Genomic DNA, 25,632 nt, shown 5'->3' with positions numbered 1-25,632 from the left:
TAAGTTCTTCTAAAAAGTGATATTTGAATAGTTTAATACACAGCTGCAGCGTTTCCTGTGTCAATAAATCAGAGATCTCGTCTTCAAGTCTTTTTAACCCTTTATCAGTTTACTTCTGAATTAGAGAAGAAAACGGAAGGTATTTACAATTTCAGAAATATGTATGGGGAATGAAGGCAATTTATTTTTCATGGATAAAATAATGGATAACTAGGTATTTAACATAAATAACTACAAAGGAAGATAATCAATGCCTAACTGGGAACTGCTTTTCATTTGCATGTAAATTATTCAATAAATCAACCATTTCACAAATGGTTCAAACTGGAAGTATAGGTGAGATATAATAAAGAATGGATTGTTGCTGGTCTCAAACTAGCAGGATGGCCACATGAGGACATTTTTTTATGGCACCACCTTTGTGATCTCTTGTAGTGCTAATCATTTTGCAGGCCACAGCTTGGTGGGCCCCGTGTTTGAGACCCCTGAAGTAAAGCACAACTAGAAGTGGTGGAGACTATTTAAGGTGGTTGGTGGTAATGCTAGGAGAGCTGGTGTATTAAATACCAAAAACTGTACTTGATTTAGAGAAGAAACTGAGGATCAAAGACATGAAACTATATGCCTATATCTGGAAAGCAAGATAGCTCAGTTTGTGGTAGCAATGCATAGATCCAGGGTTTGATAACTAACCAGGACAGACCGGGTGAGCTGCCTCAATGTGACATAGTGAATACACTAATCCCTCATTATAATTCTGCCTTTGGAAACCACAGAGTACGCTATCTTAAAGCAAGACCACCTTATAATGAAGTACTTGATGCATACAATCTTACTACCACCTTATGAAATGGAATCATGACCATACTCACTTTATAACAGGAATCATGTTGTAATGTAGGGCATTATAGGTGTGCAATGGTGATGCCATGGCCTCAGGCAAAATTATCATTTAGCACATGCTTTCCCATGGGAGACACTGTTGTAAGCTTAACTGACACGTTATAGTAAAACTACCAACTAATAGCTTAAGTGATGTAATATATGTCATTATGACGTTTTTCATAACCTGCCAAAAATCTACTCCGGTGGCCTAGTGGTTAGAGCAGATGCTCAAGGCTGCGGGTTCAAACCCCAGCCAAGTCATACCCAAAACTTTAAGAGGTTAGTGTTGTGACATGATGCAACATGTCTGCAGCTTGATGCCCCAGTGCTAGACATCACAATAAACTGCCACACTGCAGACATTGTAGTAATATCACTGAAAAAATGTTAAAGCTACGCTAAAAATCCAAATCATACACACACCTGCAAAAACAATTTGTCTGAAATTTTGAGAGATACTGGGAGAATTGCTGCTCACTGAAAAAAGAGACTTCCACATACAGTGATTTAAGGTATGTATAATTTATTTCATTAGTAATGTATCCAATATAGAATTGTCAATATTGGAAATGTGAGGTAACATGAATGAAAAGTGCAGCTAAGTCCGTCTTTAAAAGACTGCATATGATAAAAATGTCATTTTGGTACAAAGAAAATGATAGAAGGTTCAATTATGACAACATCCCTGATGGAACAAAAAATCATGGAGAAATCACGTACAGATGAGCAAATGAAGCATCATGATTATTCATTTCGATGTGAAGTTCTTCCCTTACTCGTACAAGAGAAGAAGCTACGACTATTTCACATGGAAAACAGCTGCTTTGTGAATGAGAACGATATAAACACATTATGACACAATCTCTTCATGACATAAGTAACAAAAACTAAGTGATTTATAAAATCATAGACCTTATTTACAAATCAAATTCACATAAATTATCTAACTACCATTATATATTAACTATATATAAATAACATGGTAATGATTGCAATTACCAGCTACAAGTGAAGAGGCTCAACAACAGAGATGTTAATAAACGATATATTATAACATCTCTTCAAAATAAGAATCTCACAGCAACATTACTTAAATTTGGTTCAAGTGATGTATATATTGTTTCAGACCTGTAATGAAAAAATTTATCTCAACAATTCAGCAAAAGATGGTTCTTTTTACAGGCACAGACGTTATCATACTCTCCATACAAATGGCTGCTTTGGTGTGTTTTGGCAAAAGGCACTTGGCACCTTTTCTTCAGCATGATGTAGCCAAAAAATATGCTATAGCACTATATTAAAAAAAAATTTCCCAACATGTCAACTTTGCCTCTTGTCCGAACTGCAGCTCTGTAACACATCATGGGGAAATCAATATTTAATCTGAAAATTATTTCTAAGGCTTACAGGTCTCGTACACAATCTGTTCAGTGTAATTACATACAGGACAATTAATTCACCCATTACACCAAGTAAACAAAACATTGGTGCTAACTTGTATTATTCCCCATTATCAACATAGAAACTTAATTAATCCTCAAACTTTTTACAAATTTATATGCTAAAGTTTGTTAAATTTTGTGAAGACTGATTTAAAAAATGAAGGTTGTGTTTAATGTATAATTTGTGCTCCAAAACGTAAATTTATTCTTGGTTGCATCCAATTTTTATCAGAAAAATGGGCAAGATCTTCAAGAAATTGACTAAACTGACGTTATAAATTTTCCTGCTATTAATACATTCATGAAGCAGTACAATCCTTGTCATCTTTTTCAACATGGTTTTTAAAAAAATGTTTCTTGATATATGTCAACCAAATAAGCTTAAATTTAATCAGTTCCTGGTGCCTCATTCATTTACTTAACAAGGGTAAGTGAGGCTTTTCAATGTCAAAAGATAATTAACAGGTGAAATAGCACTATACAAACTTGGGAATATTCTGGCTGCACATTTACACAGGTCAATGTGTAAGAAGTATTTTTTTAATACTGATGAGGTTACATTACATTATACATGTAAACTTTAAAAACAACATAATTTAATTGCAATGCTGCTGCAACTTGTGCCTCTGCAACTGTAAACCTTTTTGTGCCAAGATCGCAGATGAGTGGCAAGTCTCTGACTGTTTAGTCACTGGTAGCTATAGTATTTAGTATAGTTACATTTTCATCAAATTAGTTAATTCAGATATTTCTTTCTTTTTTGTGTAAATTGGATTTGAAAATTACTCAAATTTGTATGAATTTGCTTCTTAAGCCGTATTCCCTAAAATGTACTTCTGAAAATTGTACAATTCAAATTAATATTTCACATTGTGGAGAAAATTCAGCACGATTACAATCAACAGTCCATGCATTTTCATGATGGTCTGTAATCATAAATACCACCGAACAGTATATTTATTCTTGGCATTGTCACCAAATGTGATTTTACCAATTTAATGTTTGAAGAAAGGAAATAAAGAGAAGCTGCTTCTATCTGTCCCGACAAAAAACTGATGAATGCAATCCTGTAAGTCATAATGTACATTTTGCAAATTCTTACCAGTGGAGTTTGTCCAGTAATATAAGAAATGTTTGACAGGAGAACATTTTAAAATTTGAATCAAACAATACATATATTATCTTTTCCTTCTAAATCTGACATTTTCATCACTGATTATTGTTTCTTTATAAAATACTGAAGACATCAAGCACATTGAGAAACATTAAAAATCAAAATCAGACATAATTACAGATCTGTCAAATCAAAATCAGACAAGACTGCAGATCTATCAAATCATAATCAGATGACAGATATGTCAGATCAAAATCAGACACAATTACAGATGTCAAATCATAATTATGTTGTGCAAGCAAAACAATAACATTAAGCGCAATAAGTGAAATGTCATTTTACATACAAATTTAGGAAAAACGTGTGTTATGTGGAACCATGTGCCTCGCTAACATCTGATGTCTGACTTGCAAATATTTCAACATAACACATTAACATTCAGTAACAAGTCACCATTTCCACTGCTGCCAAAAAGAGTTACACCTGTATCTTCCCATACTAATACAGGTGAGACAAAATCATTGTGTCCTAGGTCTGTTGAACAAAAGCTCTGAGAATGAAACCAACTCATATATGCAGATGCACTTACTTATGAACAGTTTGTACATACCATGATTATGTTACATAAATTATGAATAAATTATCTGCAGGAAACTAGCCTAAACAACCAATTTTGTTTTAATCTTTGAAAATGTACAATCTGTATATAAGTATTACTAAACCTTAAAACTGCCTGAAGCATTCAAGTCAGAAATGTTGCTATAGTGCAAGTTACATGGGTCATGCATGCGCATTTAACTCATTTTAAATCGAATATAAATTGTCCTTTTAGATTATTGAATGATCTGCACCTTCACTTTCACCAATAAACATCCAGATGAAAATTATCTATCGCTGTGGACTTCTATAATGGTGGCCATGTACGAAACTTGGGTAAAAATAAGAGCGTGTTGAGTGGAATCGTCGCAATTGAGGGTAGTACGAATTTGTTTATCAATATGCATAGCTTTCACTGTGGCATCACAGCACGCAACATTCAATCTGGATTGTACTGATCACAGCTTTAGGTTCTTTTCGTCCAAAAATGTCTATGTACTTTAACATCGATTTTGCCATATGCACCTCTAGGGGCATCTAAATAATGACCTTCCAGAGAAATATGGATGCATAGGAATCCAAATGAAGTGAATACTTGCCACTTAAAGATATGCAAAATCAAATTCTAAAAAAATGACACCCATTACTGAAATAGTTGGTGTTGAATGACTACATGGCCCATGTGACTTGTATTATAAGTCATATATGACCCACACAAAAAAATGATGATAACTGCTTGTGTGCAAGACAAACCCAATCCCGAGTTGCATAAACCCAGATCTGTTGTGGTATAATGTGCTGGCAGTTTAAGGTCTATAATCAACTGGAACCTGAATTGCTCTTTTCTGAGAGTGTGTGTGTAATTAGGATTTTTAACATAGCTTTAACAATTTTTCAGTCATATCACTACGATGTCTGCAGTGTGGCAGTTTATTGGGATGTCTAGCACTGAGGCATCATGCCACAGATATGAAGCATGATGTCCCACCCAATCACATTATCCTGACACCAGGCCAACCAGTCCTAACACTAACCTCTTAATGCTGACCACCTAGTACCATTTTTGTAAGTTTTTGGTATGACTCGAACAGGGTTCTAACCCATGACCTCCTGCTTCCGAAATGGACACTCTAACCACTAGACCACGGGAGTGGTCCTTTTCTGATAGAAATAGACCATGGATGTAAACATGACATTCTGAACTCTCCTCAACCCTGTGACTGTTATTACAACATAATCCTGTTGATATCACAATAATTTGATGACCCTAACCCCCAGCACATTATGTTGTGGCAGAGCTGTAGCACAGACCCTGATCCCCAACACATCATGTGAAATGACAGATCTGCAAAACTGACCCTAAATCCCCAGCAGTGTCATGACAGATCTGCAGTACAGATCCTTATCCCGAGCAAATTCTGTCATGACGGATCTGCAGTACTGATCCTGAACTCCAGCACAATGAGTCACGACAGATATGCAGAACAAACTGATACCCAGCAGTTTCATAACAGATCTGCAGTACAGACCCTGTTCCCCATAACATTGTGTTGTGACAGATCTGCAGAACAGACCTTGATCCCCAGCACATTGTGTGTCATGACAGATCAGCAGAACAGACCCTGTTCCCCATTACATTGTGTGGTGACAGATCTGCAGTACAGACCCTGATCCCCAGCATATTATGTCCTGGCAGTAAATACCCCAATTCTCAACACAATGTGTCATGACAGATCTTGGTTCTATATGTTTGCAGTAGATAACTGTTATACAAGTCTAAATAAATCTAAAATGTCAGCTTGCAAAATATGACAATTCTGAATTTTCTGAATCACAGTTTTGCTTTCCCTGCAAACAAATCCCTATTGATGATTCTAAATTTGGCATTATTTGGAGAAACATGTTTTGAGCTATAATTTCATTATTTTCTATGAAAAAATATATTATGTTTTCTAAGCCTGCAGCATCAACAACTTTGTACAAGGTCCTATAGCAGCCACTTTCCCAACAAAGCTGCCTCCACTATTGCATAATTTATGTTATGAAATTCTGCAAAACCAAATTTATATTTTTTTATATACAATGTCAAACATCTACTAAAAGGTCTCTCAGTGTAAAAAAATTCAACCTATTCAATTTCTTTCAGGTTTTAAAAAAAATATTCAGTCAGGATGGTCTAAATTTTGTACTTGTGCTCATTTGCAGTAAAAGACAACATGCATTTTACGTCCAGCTACTGTTACTATTCATATTTTCACTGCTGATGATAAGCAAATACATCTATTTCTGCCACAAATGACATTCAATCCTGGTCTGTTGACAATGTGACATAGCGTGGTGTTAGCTTTTTATGTTTACAATGGAGACGTCATCAAATCTTGTGCCAGCTTTCAACTGAAATCGGTTGACCCGCAGATGCTGTCAATCAACATCAGATTAATGCATACACATGTGGAAATGGCAGGATCTCTCAGTTTGAGGGATAAATTACTAGGCTCATAATGTTATGAGATGTTTATAATATCTGGTTTTAAAGGAACCCAACGATGTTTAGGTCAAATATCTTTCAAAATTCAGTACTATTCAGATGATCTGGCACATACAACTTTTTGCACGTAACAGTGGCATTGGGGCTCTAAGGCTACAACATTTACATTCGTAAACAGCTTATTTTCGTTGGCTGCCTGTAAACATCTACAAAATCAGGGAAAATCGTAAATAAATATTCATATGGTAAACCTGTTGTTAGCATGTCTAGTAAATCCATTTTATCATCTACATACATGCAGCAGTGCAAAACAATATGGTGATGATCGTATGGATGTTTTACCCAAATTGTCTGATTCTTTCAAAGCAATTTCAAGTCTTTTAAATGGGATCCTGTCGTAATAAAAGGTAAAGACATGCAGTAGGTGAAACAATCAGTTTGAGCAAGGTACAGCATGCACATTGTCAATGGTTTACATACAAATATCTACTAGTCAAAATAAGCCAAACGGAGAGATCACACAAAAAGTTGAGTTCCAAATCGGTTCTATTAAAACATTGCTTTAGTTGCTGCAAACTGTGTACATGTTTCAAAGTGTTGGTAAACGCTGCAGCTTCAATTGGAATCAATGTAATGTGATCCTATCGATCAAATTTTAAATAGGATTTCTAAGTATTTTGGTTTAGAGCAAACCTTTTTAAATTTTGTAAATATTTACATCCATATTTAATAGTATTTTTAAGACATTTAAAATTAGAGTGGCTTTTAAAAGTGGAAAAAGATGAATAAATCATGCATGAAATAAATCTACATCCTTTTTTAAACAACGAATGTTGATAAATATATACAAAATATAACAGCGAAGTAAGGTGGAGGTTACATTATTTTTTTAATTTTACTAGGTGCACATGATCAAATGAGTCATTTACTTTGAAAATGAATCAGTCAAGTAATCAAATATGAATTACCTCAGTCTGACTGCACAGTGAGAGATTTTCTATTAAATCAATGTGTTGGTCTAAAAACTTAATTTTGTTGTAAACGACTAAACTTAAATTCAAACTAAATTGAGACAAGTAAGCCAGTATTAATTTGTTTTTTAACGCAATCATTTCATGATAACAACTTGAAGGTAAAAAGTATATGTCTTGCCCATAATGAGAACTTGTATAAAATTGTTGGAAAGCTTGCACTACTGACAAATAACTCAACTAATAAACTTCCATGTGATACTGTTGTTATGGGTTTAAGGTCATTTTCAACACAGGATAGGCTATAAATGGCAGGCAGTATATTTGGCGTAGGAAGGACCCAGGAAAACCCCAGAAAGAACCACCAACCCATGGGATAATAGCGGCAAGCTTTCTCACATTCCCACACTGGCCGAGACTGAGACTCAAACCCAGTCAGACAAAAGTGTAAAGGAGAGTGCCTTAGACAACTTGTCAAAACAGGACCCCCTTTTTCTGTGAAATGGTCATTTGTGTAAGTATTTTCAATAAACAAACATTGATGTACTGATTAAAAATGTATAAAACGATGAAAACAGAATTTATTCGTATTCTACTGAATGTTGCATGGAGTCATTTTCAATAACTTTTGTTGAAACCACTATTTCCTCAAAACTTGCCATCAACTTAAAAAAATTTCACTTATGATGCTGTTCTAAATATTTATACTAACGACTGTATTGCACATACTGTCCATGAAGCTTTAATTTTGTCATGCTGCTGCATCCATGAATTATTAAATATATTTATGGCAATTATGTTTACTGATAAGTAGGTCATTTACACATTGGTTGTCAAGAACTGTCATATAAAATGTACATTATTTATACCAGTAAATGACCTGTGATATAGATACTCTATCATAAAAATGTCATCAGCAAATATCAGACAAAATGATTATTGATTATTTGATGAATGAAATCAATGCACAGTAAAAGTTTATGTACATGAAAATTTCAAATGTAATTTCAACAATTCTTAATTATAAAACTTCAGTAAAATTATGCACACTTTACACTGAAAATTTAACATCAATATCTTAGTAAAAAGTACAAAGTGATGTGATATTGTTATGCCTCATGTTGTTTTGGTCATTTCATGCATACTAATATGAAAATGGAAGGATAAAAAGAAAGGGCAAGCTGAAATATATCTGGCAAACTATAATGTATCTAATTACGTGCTGAGTAAAGTTTACTCAACAGATGCACTAACATGAAATGATGTATCACAATTTCAATAGATATTCCGAAATGTAGGAATAATGATATACTGAACAAGAAATTAATAACATGATATATTCTGAAATAAAAAGTATTTTCATCTTTGTAAAGTTTACAATTTTCACATCTGTACAAATTTGTATGCTACTTTCATTTATTCATAATTTAAGAAAATTATATCTAATTAAGACAAACAGCTTTAAGATATGAGAATATTCAAGATATTTTCTCAAACTGAACATCAAGTACTAAGATATTCACATAAATACAACAATATATAATGATCTGTTAAATTAAGCACAGATAAGGTCCTTCACTGAGATTAAATACCATATTCCTTATGTATACACCAGTCAATCTGCAAACACCCCAGACCCATATCTGCCATAACATACTCTACCAGCAGATATGTGTCTACGATGTGAGCTGTTGGCTATAGAGAGATTACATAATGGTTCTTAGTCATTGGAATGGCAATTTAATAAATTTAAATTTCTTTTTCGGAAAAGAAATTAATGAAAATATCAATATATGTGTGCAAATTAACAGCCCAAGAATCTAGTTTCTGTAACAATACAGAAACTGCATTCAATTTCCAATAGCATCATGTCCTACATTATTATATGTCATACAGTGGCATAACACCATGAAGTATCAATTAACAAATCAGTTATGAAATTCCTTCCATATGTGTAATAATAATATAACAGTTGCTAGCTGCACAAAATTTATGTAACCTGTTGTATAAAACAATATGCCACTCACTACAAGAAACCTTTGGAAAATTATTCAACTTATTTCATACAATATATATCTCATAAGCCAAGTAAGAGATTTTCTAAACCCACACGCTGAATTTAGAGCACCTTATTACAACACACTATCATATTCTGTGAAGAATAACAAAATGCGCATAATGTCTATATTGCCGAATCTTTTAGTAATGTTCATGATGTTTAAATACAGTTAAATAAGTTTTTTTAAATGTAACACTTTACCAATTTTTCTTATCAAGAGGAAACAAGTTCACTTATCAAATCAGCTACAAGGTTATTTATGCACGGATGTCTGTTTTCAATAAGGTCCATAGATTTTAAATTTCATCCTCTAAAGAAAATAAATGTTTACAAAGTTTTGTACATGCATAATGCCCAGGAAATCCATATATTCTGAAATTGTGAATATTAATTTCACAAGTGTCATAGTGGAGTTTTGGAAAATTACAAATAAATAAAAAAACAAGACTGACAATTTCAAGTGAAAACAGTATTTAAATACTGTTATGTGGCCACAGTAATTTTAGACTAAATAAGATACATCATATTCAAATTAACATGTGCCCAAACATAAACATCCAAAACCATGATTATGTATTGCAAAATGATGAACCTTTTTATGCTGTTTGCAGCTGTCCAGCTTTACACATTGGTAATCCGAGAAGACAGTTCATACATTCGGAACACCAGGCAGTACTTTCAGACATTATGCTATTCCTTAATGCGTAGCATGTTTGATTACAACAAGCAGTTTCAAATAATGAGGCATTTGCATTGCCTGTAGTAACTCAGTTAACAAGATTATTTTCAAAAAATATATGTAAAGAAACCACAGCACTAAATGGTATCACATTTAGAATTAATTGTGTAAAAAAAGTTAAAGAAATATACTATATATAATGGTTTAAAATCAATTCCAAATGCCAAATGCACAAACCCAGATCTGCCATTGCAAAATAAACCTGATCTGAGTCCATGCAGTTTGCAAGGAGTAATCAGTAAAACAAACAATACAGACCCTAATCTGCCAGTGGGTCTATGTTGTTTGTAAATGGACTCGACTTGTAAACAAATATATATGGTACAAGTCACACAAAAATAACTGTTCATTTTTTAGCCATTTCTAATTAGTACATTAGGTAAAGTTCCAACTGCAGCATCTCAACAGCTATTCATATTGAGGTTCCACTGCAGTGTGCTATTCTGCATGGGTACTTACCGCTAAAGGAAAGAGGAATCCAGTAAATGCTACTGCTGGCATGAATACATTTTATTTGAACACTATAACAGCCTTATAAAGTAGGTATTATTTGAACACTAAAATAGCCTTATAAAGTAGGTATTATATATACTCACTTATAAATCCATATGCAAAACAACATAATCACATGTGCAAACTAGTACACTGGAGTGGAAGCTCATTATGAAAAGATGCAGCGATATGACAATTAGAAATAACATCCTTTACTAATGCAATTCGATGGTGAAATTCTGACTAGTATTCAAGAACCTTTACTTCTTGAAGCTAATCAAGTCCTGTATTATCAATGGGTGGGGGTAAATTTCAACTCAAACTTAATCTCAAAATCCAAACTTAAAAAGTTTCCTTAGTATATATGATTTTCATGATTTTATCTAATTTTGTTTTTTTTATGCATGCTAAATTTCAGTGACAAAAAGGCATGCTCCAAGAGTTTTCTCCCTTTGTACATTCCTGCCCTCCAGCATGTCTGTAATAAGTGAAATTTGAACAGTTTCTTTTTAACTGAAAAATGTGAAAATTTAAATTTAACTAAGAAATAAGGAAACCTTTTTATTTTAATGATCAGCTAAGTGAACATAAGAAATGATTGCTGAAGGGAAGTAACTAATGCCAAAAACTATCTGCACAAATTACACGGTGTTTATATTTCGAGTCTTGAAGCAGCAGTTCGAGTGTCAAGATTAAAGATAATCTCATGAATATGGAGCCAAAACAAAAATGAAGCTAAATCAAAACATTACAGACATCTATATTTTTCATTTCAAAGATACCAATTAAATCGATTTCAGAAAAAGCAAGAATTTTCATTGAAATGTACTTTTATTACATTTTAGGATTTACAATGTATTCCATTAGAAAACTACTTTAATCAACAGCATAAAGCAAATTGAAATTATCATTAAAGGACCATAAAACCTGGTTAACAAAGTTTACAACATAATAAGGGCACCTATTGGGAGGATGGGGTAATATAGACTGTTTGCAAAAGTAACTAATTTGTTGTTATTTCTCCTTCTTGGCCTCTAAATCATAAATGCTAATGCATGTGTCTGTGTATCTTAACTTTTCGACTTGAACACTACCAAGGTGTCTAGAAAATCAGGCGATGTTTTCATGATAATCAGCATTCCTGGAAAGCAAACTTCATGACGGCAGATGTTGCTGGTTTGCAATTTTAATAATGTGGAACATAATTATGTAATTATAAAACTGAATTTCCTTCTTTTCTAAAGTTTTTATTGTAATCATAATGAACTAGAAATGTGTAACAGCCTCATAAAGCAGATACCAATATGATGTAATTAAAGTGCCAAGTTCAATGAAAAATGATACGAGTTATTACATTAAGAAGATCTAAGCCAAGTTTGATTCTTACTATTTTCTGGTAATATCTTATTTGCATTACAACTTTTTGAGCTGAATGCACAGGGAGAATAACTCCATAAAATTCTGCAGAAATACAGTGAAAAACAAGTCTGAGCAAGGTTTTCTTACTGTAAAATCTCAAACGGAACTTGATTTCAATGCAGGTAGTCCTCCAAAAGTTATTCTATGCATACAGAACATTAAAAGCAAAGGTCAAAGTCAAACAGGGGCCATAACTTCTTAAATGTAACCCTGATATTGATGAAAATGAAGCTTAACCCTATATCTTCTTTATGTAGGGCATCATACCAAATTTTACTTCATTGCATAAAGTCCTTCAAAAGCTACTTACAATTTTACCAGAAAAACAGGGAAAGCTTCATACCAAATTTGGTATGTAAAGCCTCATAACCAAATTTGATACGTAAAGCCTCTTAACCAATCTGAGTTCAATGATGAAGTCCTTTACAGAATACTGAGTAGAGATGAAATTTGTGAGATGCTGTAAGGTCACTGGATGAATGCGCTAAATAAACCCTCCATATGTATGGTGTGTGGAATATAGAATAACAGAAGAAAATACTCATATTATGCACTGGTGCTAAGAATCGGATACAATCCAATTAAGATAAAAAATTGTCTTGGTATCATGACTAAGATCACTAGGAATCGCTGATTCAAAATTTTTTAAATGGAGTTCTGCAAGATAATAAATTTGTTACATGGCCTTTTGGACTCCACCTCAAGAAATGTGTGTTCACATTTCCTGAGATGACATCAAAAGAAATTCAGAATTTATGTTGTACCACAATCACTCAGTGGTTAAGGCATTTAATTTGTGACCTAAAGAGGCATGTTTGAATCCCACAACTGGATCGACCTAAATCAGTTCTCAGTTAGCATCCTTAGCCAAGGCACTTTACATTCCTTGGCACAATATAACCTTTAAAGTGTCACTGTGCCATAAAACACCAAGCACTACAAAAAAAAAAAAAAAAATCCCATATAATGGCCAAAAGGGTATGCAAATTAAAGTACTAGTCGTACAAGTCATGTAGGCATTCAGTACTGACTTTTAGCAGTGGGTGTTGTTTCTTTGAATTTGATTACAAATACCTTTAAACTGGTAATATCCATTTTATTTCACCCCTCATTTATCAAGATACCTTGGAAATCATCACATAAATGCCACGTAATCCAAACAATATTAATGTTAAAGCATATTGAATTTTTTAGGCTAGGCCAACAAAAAGGTGTGTTCCCATGAAAACTGGACTGAATGTCACAAGCGATGATGTCACAATATACTACTCCTGCACTGTACGACAAGACCCAACATCATTTTTTCTTTACCCAATTTAGTGCCAAGATGCCAACTGAAGAAGTCCATAGCAACCAATAATTTTTGTCTTAAGTTTTGTGAATACAACTAAGGGACAAATTACTCGTCAAGAGTTTTGAACAAAAGTTACTATTTTATTTACAATTTGTACAGGTGCTTACATGGCTACTATAACATATACTTTATTAATGTCCATCAAAAATTTGTCTTCAAAGTTCCTGTTTAATACAAATGCATTCACCTTCTTGACTTTATGCTTGCTTCAGGACTCTTTATTCACCAGTTTCCATGTCAAAAGAGCAGTATCAAGTGACAGTTCTGCTACTGCCAGGAAAGCAAGCTTGCACCAGAAACCCATGGGTTTATCATCATGCTAGAAAAAATTAACTATGGCAGACCATGCGATATTGAGCATATTACATTGAAACAATATCATACAGACTAGATTTCAGTTTGAAATTTTATCAATCCAACTATCAAAAACATGATTCTTACAATAAATATCCTACAGTAAAACCTAGATTATGAAGACATAGGGGAACATGGATTTTGCCCAGACAACTGCCTGCCCCTATAAATGTTTGCCATTCTAACTGTCTGACCAGATAAATGTTAGCATAGATCTTTTACACTGGATAATTGTTTGCACAGAATTTTTTTTGTCCTGATAATTGTTTGCCAAGATAATTGTTTTCCTGGATAATTGTTTGCACAGAAATTTTTTGTCCTGTTGCCAAGATAATTGTTTGCCCAAATAATTCTTGGCCATATAACTCTTGCCCAAACAACTGCTTGTCATGATAAATGAAAATTTTGATGCACATTAAATGGTGCAGTCAGGGACACTCCATTAGTCTGTATGATGATAAATCCATGTCACTATGCCTGGATAATGTATGTTTTACTACATAAAGTGGAACCAAGTATAAAACATGACTGAGTTAATGGTTGGAGTCCATAAATATTGTACTTAGACAACTGATGATACATGGATACAAGTTGGAGCTAAGTTGACTTTGGTATGTGAAACAATCAGAGAATACTGGTACAATTGGTTTAAAAAATGAGAAAAAAATATGACTGGATTGATGCAGAATCAAATCCAGAATCTGTTGCAAGTCTTTCATATTAAGACTCATTGTGGCTCACCAATACAGATCTTTCATTCATACAGACCCCTGAAAAAGGTAATTTTACCCAATCAACATTTTGTTTGCATTTCATCAGCATTTCACCTGCATTTGAAATGCATTCCAAATTCATTTCATTCCTTTTCTATTCACATATGCATTCAGTGATCATCTCACATTCACGTATGTATTTCAGTTATCAACTTGTATTCACATTGGTATTTCAGTTATTATCTCACATTCCTGATTGCATTTCAGTTATCATTTAATTATTCTTCATTTGTTGTCTCAGAAATGCATTTTGATTTTGTGCTTATTGTTTCTTTGTCTCCTTTCATTTGCACTCATTTGAAACAAAACAGAAATACATTTACCAAAGTTAGGTTTTCAGTTTTAGAGTATTAAATGGACAGAACTAATGATTTCTTCACATTAGCTTTAAGAAAAAGGCATGTGCATAAAAAGCCAACACAGAACTGAATTTAGAATTAATAATATAAAAAAATTGCAACTGCAATAAATATAAAAAATATAGTTGTAAAGTGTTTGTCAACAAATTTTATTAATATTTCTTTTTTTAAATAAATTTTCATATACAACCATCAGTGGCTATTGTTATATTTATGTTGACAGGAACAATGTCAAGAATCGTAGGGAGTGAAAAATTGTGTCGACGATCTGATCCATGAATATGAATAAGGGCTTTCAACCATGGCAATTTAAGGGCATTAGTGAAATTTTGACTAAAAATAACCATTCTTCAAATCTATGAAACGCAGTTGCTCGCCATTCTGTTTTCATTTAACATTCACTGTTCAACATTCTGAATTTGTGCTTCTGAAAATGCATTCGTCATTTTCTTTACATTCATTCTTGCAATGTTTTCATTTCACTGGTAAAATTTTCCATTTCAGTGCCTGCAGTATCACAGACAAACAAATTATCTATCACTACGTACAGGCAAAATGTTCGAGAAGGGTATCATGAAGGAAAGGTGTGAATCTTTTCCATGTAATGTCAGTACTTGTCTCAATTACTACAAATGCTAAGAGATCACATTCTCTGGTGTCTGGCAGCTCTGGACCCATAGCTGTCATGACTGAGGACGCTGTGCCGAATCTGCAACCTGACTCACAGGGTGAGAATGAAGCTGAAGTCCTTGTTTCTGTGCTTCCTCACTGGTAATAAACACTGCTGTATGACCCCCTCCCAATGCCCCTCCAATACTGGTCTGAGCAACAAATGGTATAGTGACAGACACAGGCTGTAAATTCAGTTTATTTTGCACTCCTGCGGTTGCCTTCCCAAGACTGCCACCCTTTACCTGTAGGTGAGTAAGTGGCGCAGTCAAAATCTGGCTGGCAGAAAAAGGCATACCACTCCCAGATGAACTAAGGACTGCTCCTGACAACTGAAATGTAGCTGGAGTTGAGGCTCCATGAATTGGATGTTTGGAAACTGTTTTTTGAGACGAGTATGCGGGTTTTCCATGGAAAATTGCATGCCGTGATTGAGAGAGCATGGCCTCCTTATCTGAAAAAAAGAACATTCATTAATTAATTGTACAACACAGTTTAAACTCAGGCTACTCAAAAACTATACTATCAATTACTGCACATAGTTTTGAAGGTGAAAGAAACTCGGGAATGCTTAAAAAAGTACAAGTTATTTTTCTCGGAGAATACATACCTGATTGCATTAACATTTGGGTAACTTCACTACCTAGTGAATCCAGCCCTCCCAGAAAGATGAGATTTTTCTGTTTCAAATCTATATAAAATATAGACAAAGGGAAGAAATTACCCATTATCTCCCCTTTCCAGTACAAGGTGGGCTCTAATTAACTGCTTGCTTACCAGTTTAAGCAAAGCGATTCAAAGATGATTGTATTTATGGGGATGTGTGGGAGAGTTTAACAGTAAACTGATTGGGTATGTATTGTCAGAGAAACATAATTTACTCGATATTTACTTTCTCCATCGACTACATTGCCCATAACATTTACATTAGGTCAATAGAGAAGAGGAGGAAACACATAAGCATCCAACCTTTACCATGTGCACCTTTCGAGGAAAGAATGGTTGGATTCCCTATAAGGAGATAAACTGTTCTCCTAAAGACAGTACAATTGACAGTCATGTACCCTGATAAGAAAAAATGACTTTTTCTTACAAAGCAAATATTCTGGGGCAAATCCAACAAATGCATTATACCCATGATGTCAGATGGGTCTGGTGGTTGTCTGGGACACATCAGTTGGACAGACTAGATTCAATTCTTGTCTCTTCAATGCAAGATCTTAGAGACAAAAAACTTGAAAAAGTTAACTTTTTCTCCTTTAAAACACCAGTGGAAAAGTTAGCCAGCTGAGAGATCAAGGCATTTAATGGCATGTTTCTGCACCAGTTCCTGAAAACCCAACACTTTCCCCCATAAAGTCTTCTCAGTGGTGGAGGACTTTCTTGTTCACCAGAGATGTCTTCCAGGCAGGAATGTAGCAGGATGGGATTGTTTGAGCATAGTGAATTTTGCTACGGTGTTCACCAAAGCATCTGGGGTGGGAGCTACCAGAAGCTCTTTGCAAGTTTGGTCCCTTATGTTTTTTCATAATTAGCAGGTTCACAACAGCTGGAGAGAAGGCATAGCCCCAAAGCGCATCCCGAATGATTGACACACAGTCTACAGTTGGATAGATGAAAGCGGGCAGCTTGCGTGTCCACCTCACTGATAAGAGATCTAACATCACATGCCCCATAAATGTGTTAATCCAATGAAAGATTTATAGGTGACGGGACGACTTGGAGTGACAAGTCTGGTCTCATCTTGACAGAGAATTAACCAGGACATACAGTCCTCCAGGAATGTGTTTGATCTGAACCAAACCTGTTAACTTTTGTTTGCAAACTCTCTCAACCACCCACTTTAAAGATTAAAGAAATGACCTTCTCCATTTGTTTAGGATCTCCATCGCAGAACATAAATGGCACACCTGCCAAACCTAACAAGACTGCCTCAGTAAGGCAATTGATTTTTTTCTGCAAGCCTGACCAGTTTTCAGTAAGGCGTAACAAAATATAAATACTGCAATCGTAAAGAAGGTAAACATATTTAAAAAGTTCAGTATTTGAAACATGCAGCAATGGTAAACATTATGTTCAACTTCAAAGTTTGTAAATTACACATGGATCTTATTTACCACTATACAGCTGCACAAACTTCAGTACCAAACCCTATGCAGCTCAATGGCTTGTTGCTCTCTCTCTTAACTTGATGTAATTGTTGGAATTTTTTCCATTTCACATGACAGCAATCATATATCCTGCCATAAGACATACTCAAATCAACACATGATATCCAATAAATATAATTGTGCCCCTTTCTGCTTTCATTCACAAGAATATGAATATTCCTTTTTCATCTTTGTACTGATTATTAACACTTTTTAAGAGGCTTATTTTACCCTTTAGTCTTCAACATTCATTGCTTGTGGGATGCCATATTTTTAAAATTCTATAATCAAGTTTGATCATGCAGATGCTTTGCAGGAAAAAAATATAGGCAGTTTAAAGCATCTGAGGTAATACTATAAAATTAGCTGGGTTCCCTGACTAACTCCACTAAATGTAATATGAAACCCAGATCCAAATCAAACACAGACGAGCCAAATATCTGGATTTGTATGGCACTAATCATAGTTCCATAGTTTTTGCTTTTATTCCACAAGTCCATATTTTAAGGGTCATTTTTGCAAGACTTAGGGCAAAATCATAAGAGTTAGCAGGTCTGAAATGGGGAGATGAACAAATGAAATCCAAAGCCTGCCCCCACCACCCACATCACCCATTCATTCTGCACAAAAAGGCAGATCCAAACTCTATGAAAAAAGAGAAGTCTGGCACCAATGGGAAGATTCTTAGTGGACAGTAGAGGTGTAGAACTGTTGAGTCACTGGTGATGTTTGTTGAGAGGCTTCAGAAAGAGAAAATTTTGTTTTCCTAATATCATAGCTGCCAACCCCAGAGTACAAAAATACTGACTAACTGTTCCATTTGGGTGCCCATTCAGAAGGTGCAAGAATGCAGAGCACAGATATGGGCTATTTATAAGAAGCTTTTCCACACCTTGCTTCTTTCAATCATTATCGATTCCAATGTACAATCTTTCATTGATGATCTGAATTCTGTGTGATTTTTTTTTACTGAACTGTTTTCCTTCTACCATACAAGGAATAATTTGCAATTTTACTGTGAAAAAATTGTGCAAAATAAATCACCAGCAACACTAGTAACTGAGGAAGGTTCATTTCTAAAAGAAATTAAGTAAACCGAACTCCAATCGTATTACATCATGGTTCTCTCTGGCATTTATAAACATCGCAAGTTTAGGCTGAGTTGTTGATGATGAAGCCGCTAGCTGATGTTTATTAGCTTTCTCATGCTGTCATTGATGCCTCCATTACAAATAGCGAAATCACAATTACACAGTTTGCAAAACACAAGGTTTCCTCCTTTACTAGATGGTTTCACAAATCTAAACAGGATGTCAAATTTGTCCTTCCAGTTCTGTTTTCTTTTCTTTGTGTTAGAAAATTTTGAATCTTCTGCTTTCCTTTTTGTTTGACATGATCAGAAGTTGAATCCTATGAAGGTGAGATACAGTGATATTGGCAACTGTCTGCACAATTCAATATGGTGGTTAAAGACTGACATGATAGCCTCGATTTCAAATAAACCAATCATATTCTAGAACTCGATATCCATGTGATACATTTACTCTCATAATGGAACCTGATGCTGGTTATAAACAGAAAATTGCAATGAAATTTTTTATTTAGTTTTTTAAATAAAAAGCGGATTTTTAATAACAAAAATGTACAGCCGTATTTGGGTCCAAAATATGGGACAAATACAGAAAAACAAGACACTTGTCAGCAATGTAACATTTGCAAACAATATGTCTAAAACCTACAGATAATTTGAGAAGCAACACTAATGCCCCTGAACAACAATGGTGAACCAAATGCCCCAGAGCATAATGGCAAAGAGTGATGAGGCTTCATATACAACAAAGAAGATTATCTTGGTGTATTAAATGAACATTTCCCAATTTTTCAACCAGGCGATATCACCTCTGCATTCTGCACCATCATGGATATTGCATTCAGCACCCAGTGATTAATGCTACATGACTGTAAAGTAGGCTTGTTTACCACCACAATGTCTTAATCATCACTCAAAACACCAACTCCATAAGCACCCAAGTGTATGCTACCACCATGCTGAAAAAGATACTTTAAAAGCATATGGAGAAAAAGCTTTAGAATTTCCCAAATTTTGTTCGAAAGACAACTGGAGAGCTCACTAATTTGTTTTAACCTCAACATCTACCAAGGTAAAAAATCTCATACTCCTGACTCACATGCAGAGGTTGGACGAGGTCGAAGAGAATTAAAATCCAGTAAATTTCCTCAACTGTAACTTTAAAACTAGCTGCAACCCTTCAATGGTCTGATGAGAGTGAGATGTCTGAGGTTTTCCCTGTACTCACTGTGGAGGTTGCCCTCATTCAGCATTGCTTCCATGTTCACATACAACATACCAAACCACGAAGAAGTGCCAGTGTCCCTAGGTGTTATATGGTCTTTCCCTACTGGATATGACGATGTCGGGTCCACTGGCTGTACTAATGACTGGACAACTGTCAACGTATGTTTCACAAAGTCAGAAGGCCAAAAATCCAGTTCGACAGTTACCTGGTCAGTTGCCTTGTCAGCAAAACGGATGGGCCAATTATAGTGGTTCTTGATGGTTCTGTAAACAAGAGTCCCTCAAAGGGACTGACACACTACTGACTGAAAAGAATTTCCAGGATTTCAAGATAAGACCATTTCTTCCTGTTAACTGAGGACTGTTGAAATCATCTTTCATATTCTTCACTGATACCACAATTTTCAAAACCAGCTGCTGTGGTGGACAAAATGAATGTCATCTTGGAACCATTTTCATTTGGGAGCAAGAAGTCATGATAAGAAGGCCGAGTGGTCTAAAGCGCTCACCGTTCCGGATCACTGCCATCTCACCTATGTCTGCATGGGTTCGAGTCCAAGGCTCAGCTAGTGTGGGTACATGGGAAAGCCTGCCAGTAGCTTCTCATGGGTCGGTGGTTCTTCCCTGGGTTTTCCAGGGTTCTTCCTCCACCAGTTATACTGGCCGCCATGTACAGCCTATCTTGTGCTGAAAAATGGCGTTAAACCCTAGAACAACAACAACAACATGATAAGAAGTCTTCTCGTGGAAACCCCCCATGGTGAAATATCTTTCCATTTTGGAAGAGTAAGAATAACAAGATTTTCATTATGGATGCTGTATCAGAATGGCACCTTTTCTCACCTTTTCCATTTATTACCAACTAAACATCACAAGAAATCTTTTGGTGAAAGCACATTGTCGATATGACCATCCCTCTAGAAGAAGCAGTAATAACTAGATTTTCAAGATGGCCACTGGTGCAGTCATAATAGAAGTCAGATCTGCATCTTTTCCTTTACGATCAAAAAGACATCATAAAGGGTCTTTCAGCGAAAACCCCATGCCTATTCACTTGAGGAGAAAATATGATAAGACCTTGAAGAAGGCAAATGCGGTAGGTATAATGAATGTCTGATTCACCATTATGACCCACTAACATTGTAAGAAATTGTTTAAAACATTTCCCATGTTGATACTACTATTCATTCAGAGGGAGTAGCAATAACAATATTTTCAAGATGCGCACGGATGTAACCATACTGGTCATCGGATTAACACCATTTTCATTCCAAACCAACGATACATCATAAAAGTCTTCTGATGAAACCGTGCGGCAGTATTACTTTCCATTTGGGAAGCTTAAAAAGATTTTCAAGGTGTCCACTGTGGCAGTTGTTGTTGTTGTTGTTGTAGGGTTTAACCCCATGTTTCTGCACACAAAAGGCTATACATGGCGGCCAGTATTAATGGTGGAGGAAGAACCTGGGAAATCCCCAGAAAGAACCTCCGACCCTTGAGAAGCTACTGGCAAGCTTTCTCACATACCCACATTGGCCGAATCCGAGACTCGAACCCACGCAGACAGAGGTGAGATGGCAGTGATCCGTAATGCAAAGCGCTTTAGACCACTCGGCCACTCAATGTGGCAGCAATACCAAACAAGACATCAGCACTATTTTCATTTAAGTCCAATTAGACATAAGAAGTCTTCTGATATCGATATTACTTTTTATCCACAAGGATTAGCCATAACAAGATTTTCAAGATGGTTGCTGTGGCTAGCAGAGATTTGGAACATTTTTCATTTAGGACCATCATGAGAAGTTGTTTAGTGAAAACCCTGTTTATATGACCATCCATCAAGGAGGAGTAGCTATAACAAGTTTTTAAGACAGCTACTCTGGAGGCCATATTGACCCTCAGATCAGCACCATTTTCATTTAGGACCAAGAAGTTTACTGATGAAACCCCATGTCAATATGACCTTCCAATTTGAAGGCATGGTCATGACAAGATTTTCAAGATGGCAGCTGTGGCTGCCATACTGAACACAATATTGGCACTATTTTCATTCAAGACAACCTGACAGCATAAGAAGTCTTTCAGTGAAAATCCCATGCTGATATTACCATCCATTCAGGAGAAGTAGCAATAAAAGAAACATTTCCAAGATGGTCACTGTGGTGGCCATATTGCCTGTCTGAGCAGCACCATTTTCATTTTGGATCAACTAGACTATGGGATGAATGTGTGTATCAAGTTTCATGAAAATCCTCCAAGTAGTTTATGAGGATAGTGATAGCAAGCATGCTAATGAATGGATGGATGGATGGATGACAATGTACAATAGACCATCCCATTGGCTCTTCTGGTCTATGACCTACAGTCCTAAAAAAATGACAAGATTGCTGGCCAGTACTGTGCAACCCCAATGTAACGCGCCCCGCTATAACATGAATTCGGATATAATGCAGTCGTGGCATGGCTGTCAAAATTTCGTATACTTATTCACACATGAAAGAAAAAAAAATTCTTCAAAGTACATGAAATAGTGTATAAAAAATTTATTACCATTATGGGGAAGAGATCGTATAAGAATTTGAATTTAATATGATCGTGGCATGGTTATTGAAATTTTAAATACATGTATGTGTATTTTTCTCATACCGGGATTTTTTTTTTTAAGTACGAAAAATAGTGTGTAAAACGTTTACGATCATTTTGGGGGAGAGTTTGCGTATGAATTTTAATGTAATACGATCGTGCCGTAGCTTCTGAAATTTAACAACATCACCAGGTTCTTGAAGAGTTATGCCAAAATAAACATTATCAGAAATGTTACTTATTACTGGTCCATAAGTAAAGCTAGTAAGTCATTTTTGTGATTGTCTTCAATTAATTCTGTATACAATCATTGCTCAAACAATAGCCAACATGAGTTTTTTCTTTAACTGCATACACAACCAAGCAGCAGACAATGCGGTGGTTGACAAAAGATTCTCACAGTTTAATAAACATCAAAAAACAAAAGCCACCAACATGTTTGCTGGGCTTGCCAGTGTTATTAGGCGCAATCAGTTGACCAGTAAATATTGTCCGCTTTATTAGCTGGAAATTGAAAGGGTATGAAACTGTACATGCGTTCAGCTTTAATTGTTTTAAAAATAAAAGTTACTTGTTACCATTGTAGGCCTACTGCACTTAGTTCTCGGGTTTTACATGGGTATGGTGTTTGTTTATGAACTAATTATTAATTTCCTATTTCTTATAAAAATATTTTACCGTTATGGAAAAGAATGTTCACAAACGCAAGTCCTTCACTGCACTTTGCGCAATGATTAGTATAGCAGTATGGAATACTAGGAAAAGAAAGGCTAGCACATGGAAAAGGCAGCATGAGGAGACTGTAGCAGACAACAAACTTGATCAGTTTCATACCCCATGCACCAAACTTGAAGGACTTAGTGCCATGCTCTGACATGCTCAAATTTGTGGGAACAAAATCTCCAGACAAATCCAAACCAGTATTTTGAAGGACATAATGAATGATGGTGCAAAACTTCATCAACACTAGCAACTGCTATGCTGTCTCCTGAAACACTCCTCAAGTATGGCTCTAGCAATGCATGTGACTAGTACAGCCTGGTAGCATCAGGAGCCATTAAATTCTTCAGATGTGACTTCAGCTTCACCTTTCTATCTCTTGCATTCTGATTTTTTCCCAAACCAAGAGCTACAAACAATACATGGTGCTTTCAATTTTGTACAAGTGAGGCAAGTCTTGTCATCATTCTCACTGACATTTAACTTTTTCCATTTTGCACACTTTGTCGTGATCATTTTCTGAAAAGATAATGAACAGCAAAATATGGGACATAACCCAAAAATGTCAACAGCAAAATATGGGACATAACCCAAAAATGTCAACAGCAAAATATGGGACATAACCCAAAAATGTCAACAGCATTAACAGGAAACATTATGAGAAAATTTAACCAGTGTTCACAGTACACAATTACAGCCTGCACTTGTTGAGGATATCCTGTGCGACTTGCCAGGTTAGAAAAATAAAGCTCTCAAAAAAGTTCATATATCTTTGTGGGAACCGCAACTCACAATATTTTACTACACTTCTTGATGGATGGGTAATGCTGATTTTGCTGGATCTGTAGAGACAATGTGGGACAATGTTTATCAAACTGCAGCAAAAGTCTAAACTGGTAAATGGGTTGATGGGTAGCCAGATATTAGTGGTAAGAAGAGGTAAAATTAAAGAGTTTCTTCACCTGGTCTATATAGAATATAGATAGGAAACAAACTGTTTGTCTTGCTCAAAGGACTGTATTCAAGAGGTAGGAGTTATTTCTACCAATAATGTGATAAGGGAATGTATTCAACAGAGAAATCAATGATCTTGATGGATAACTACATAGTAACTGCATGTGCCTGAACTGGGCAATGAACCCTGAAAAGCGACAGTACAAAGTAAGCATGTTACAGCTATTCTATCCTGTACTTTCAATGGAGTTTCAACAGACCAGATGCAACACACTCACCATAAGAAATGCAGCCACAATACCCTGACCTTTGAGCTTTTCATCCACAGTCACACTACTACTGATGCCCCAAGCAGCCGAGTGGTCTAAAGTGCTCTCCATTACAGATCACTGCCATCTCACCTCTGTCTGTGTGGGCTCGAGTCTTGTATTCAGCCAATGTGGGTATGTGAGAAAGCTTGCCAGTAGCTTCTCGTGGGTCAGTGGTTCTATCTGTGGTTTTCCCGGGTTCTTCCTCCACCATTAATACTGGCCACCATGTATAGCCTATCGTGTGCTGCAAAATGGCGTTAATCCCTACAACAACAACAACACACTATTACTAAACCATATATGCCATTTCAACAAGTTTCCTTCTAAATCAGCTAGATGGCATTTATATTCCCTTATCTCATTTTCTGTTAAAGCTTTTGTCATTTTACACAGTTCTGTTTATAACAAACTAATTTCACTCATTCATATGAGTTTGTTACAGAATAATGACATGTCAAAAGATCTTAAGACCTACTATTAAATGAATAATTACCTGATGGGGATGGCACAACTCCATTTGGCAGTGGTGATGTCGAGACTTGTGGACTAATAGATCCCTGTTGGAGACAAAAACACATTATATGGATTTATTTGCCACAGAGTGTACCACATATACTCACTTATAAGTTCAGTACAACTGCAAACTGCTTAGACCCAGATCTGCCATTACCTAATGGATGGTAGACCTCGGTCTATGCATTTTTCTAAGCAGTAATCAGTAGAATCAACAACAGAGACCCTGATAAGCCTATGCATTATGTACCAGTAGATCAGAATCTATTCTGTCTAAAGTGGACTTGTAAAACATATATATATATATATATATATATATATATATATATATATATATATATATATATATATATATATATATACTGT

At 35.4% G+C, this 25,632-nt stretch overlaps 1 protein-coding gene across 1 annotated transcript in view; it reads right to left on the bottom strand.

The window, feature by feature from the left end:
* Positions 1 to 1,391: 1,391 nt before the first annotated feature.
* Positions 1,392 to 25,632, bottom strand: part of LOC149799562 (uncharacterized) — a 74,102-nt gene continuing 49,861 nt past the window's right edge. Inside the window, exons 9-10 of the mRNA XM_089958891.1 lie at positions 25,247 to 25,310; positions 1,392 to 16,169 (exon numbers count right to left, since the gene is read on the bottom strand). Coding sequence (XP_089815017.1) covers positions 15,730 to 16,169; positions 25,247 to 25,310 — 504 coding nt within the window. The 3' untranslated portion in view covers positions 1,392 to 15,729. The remainder of the gene's footprint in view (positions 16,170 to 25,246; positions 25,311 to 25,632) is intronic.

The sequence above is a fragment of the Sinohyriopsis cumingii genome, chromosome 5 (assembly GCF_028554795.1).
Source record: "Sinohyriopsis cumingii isolate HCF-2022 chromosome 5, ASM2855479v2, whole genome shotgun sequence".
NCBI lineage: Eukaryota > Metazoa > Mollusca > Bivalvia > Unionida > Unionidae > Sinohyriopsis > Sinohyriopsis cumingii.
This window is presented reverse-complemented; position numbering and strand designations above follow the sequence as displayed.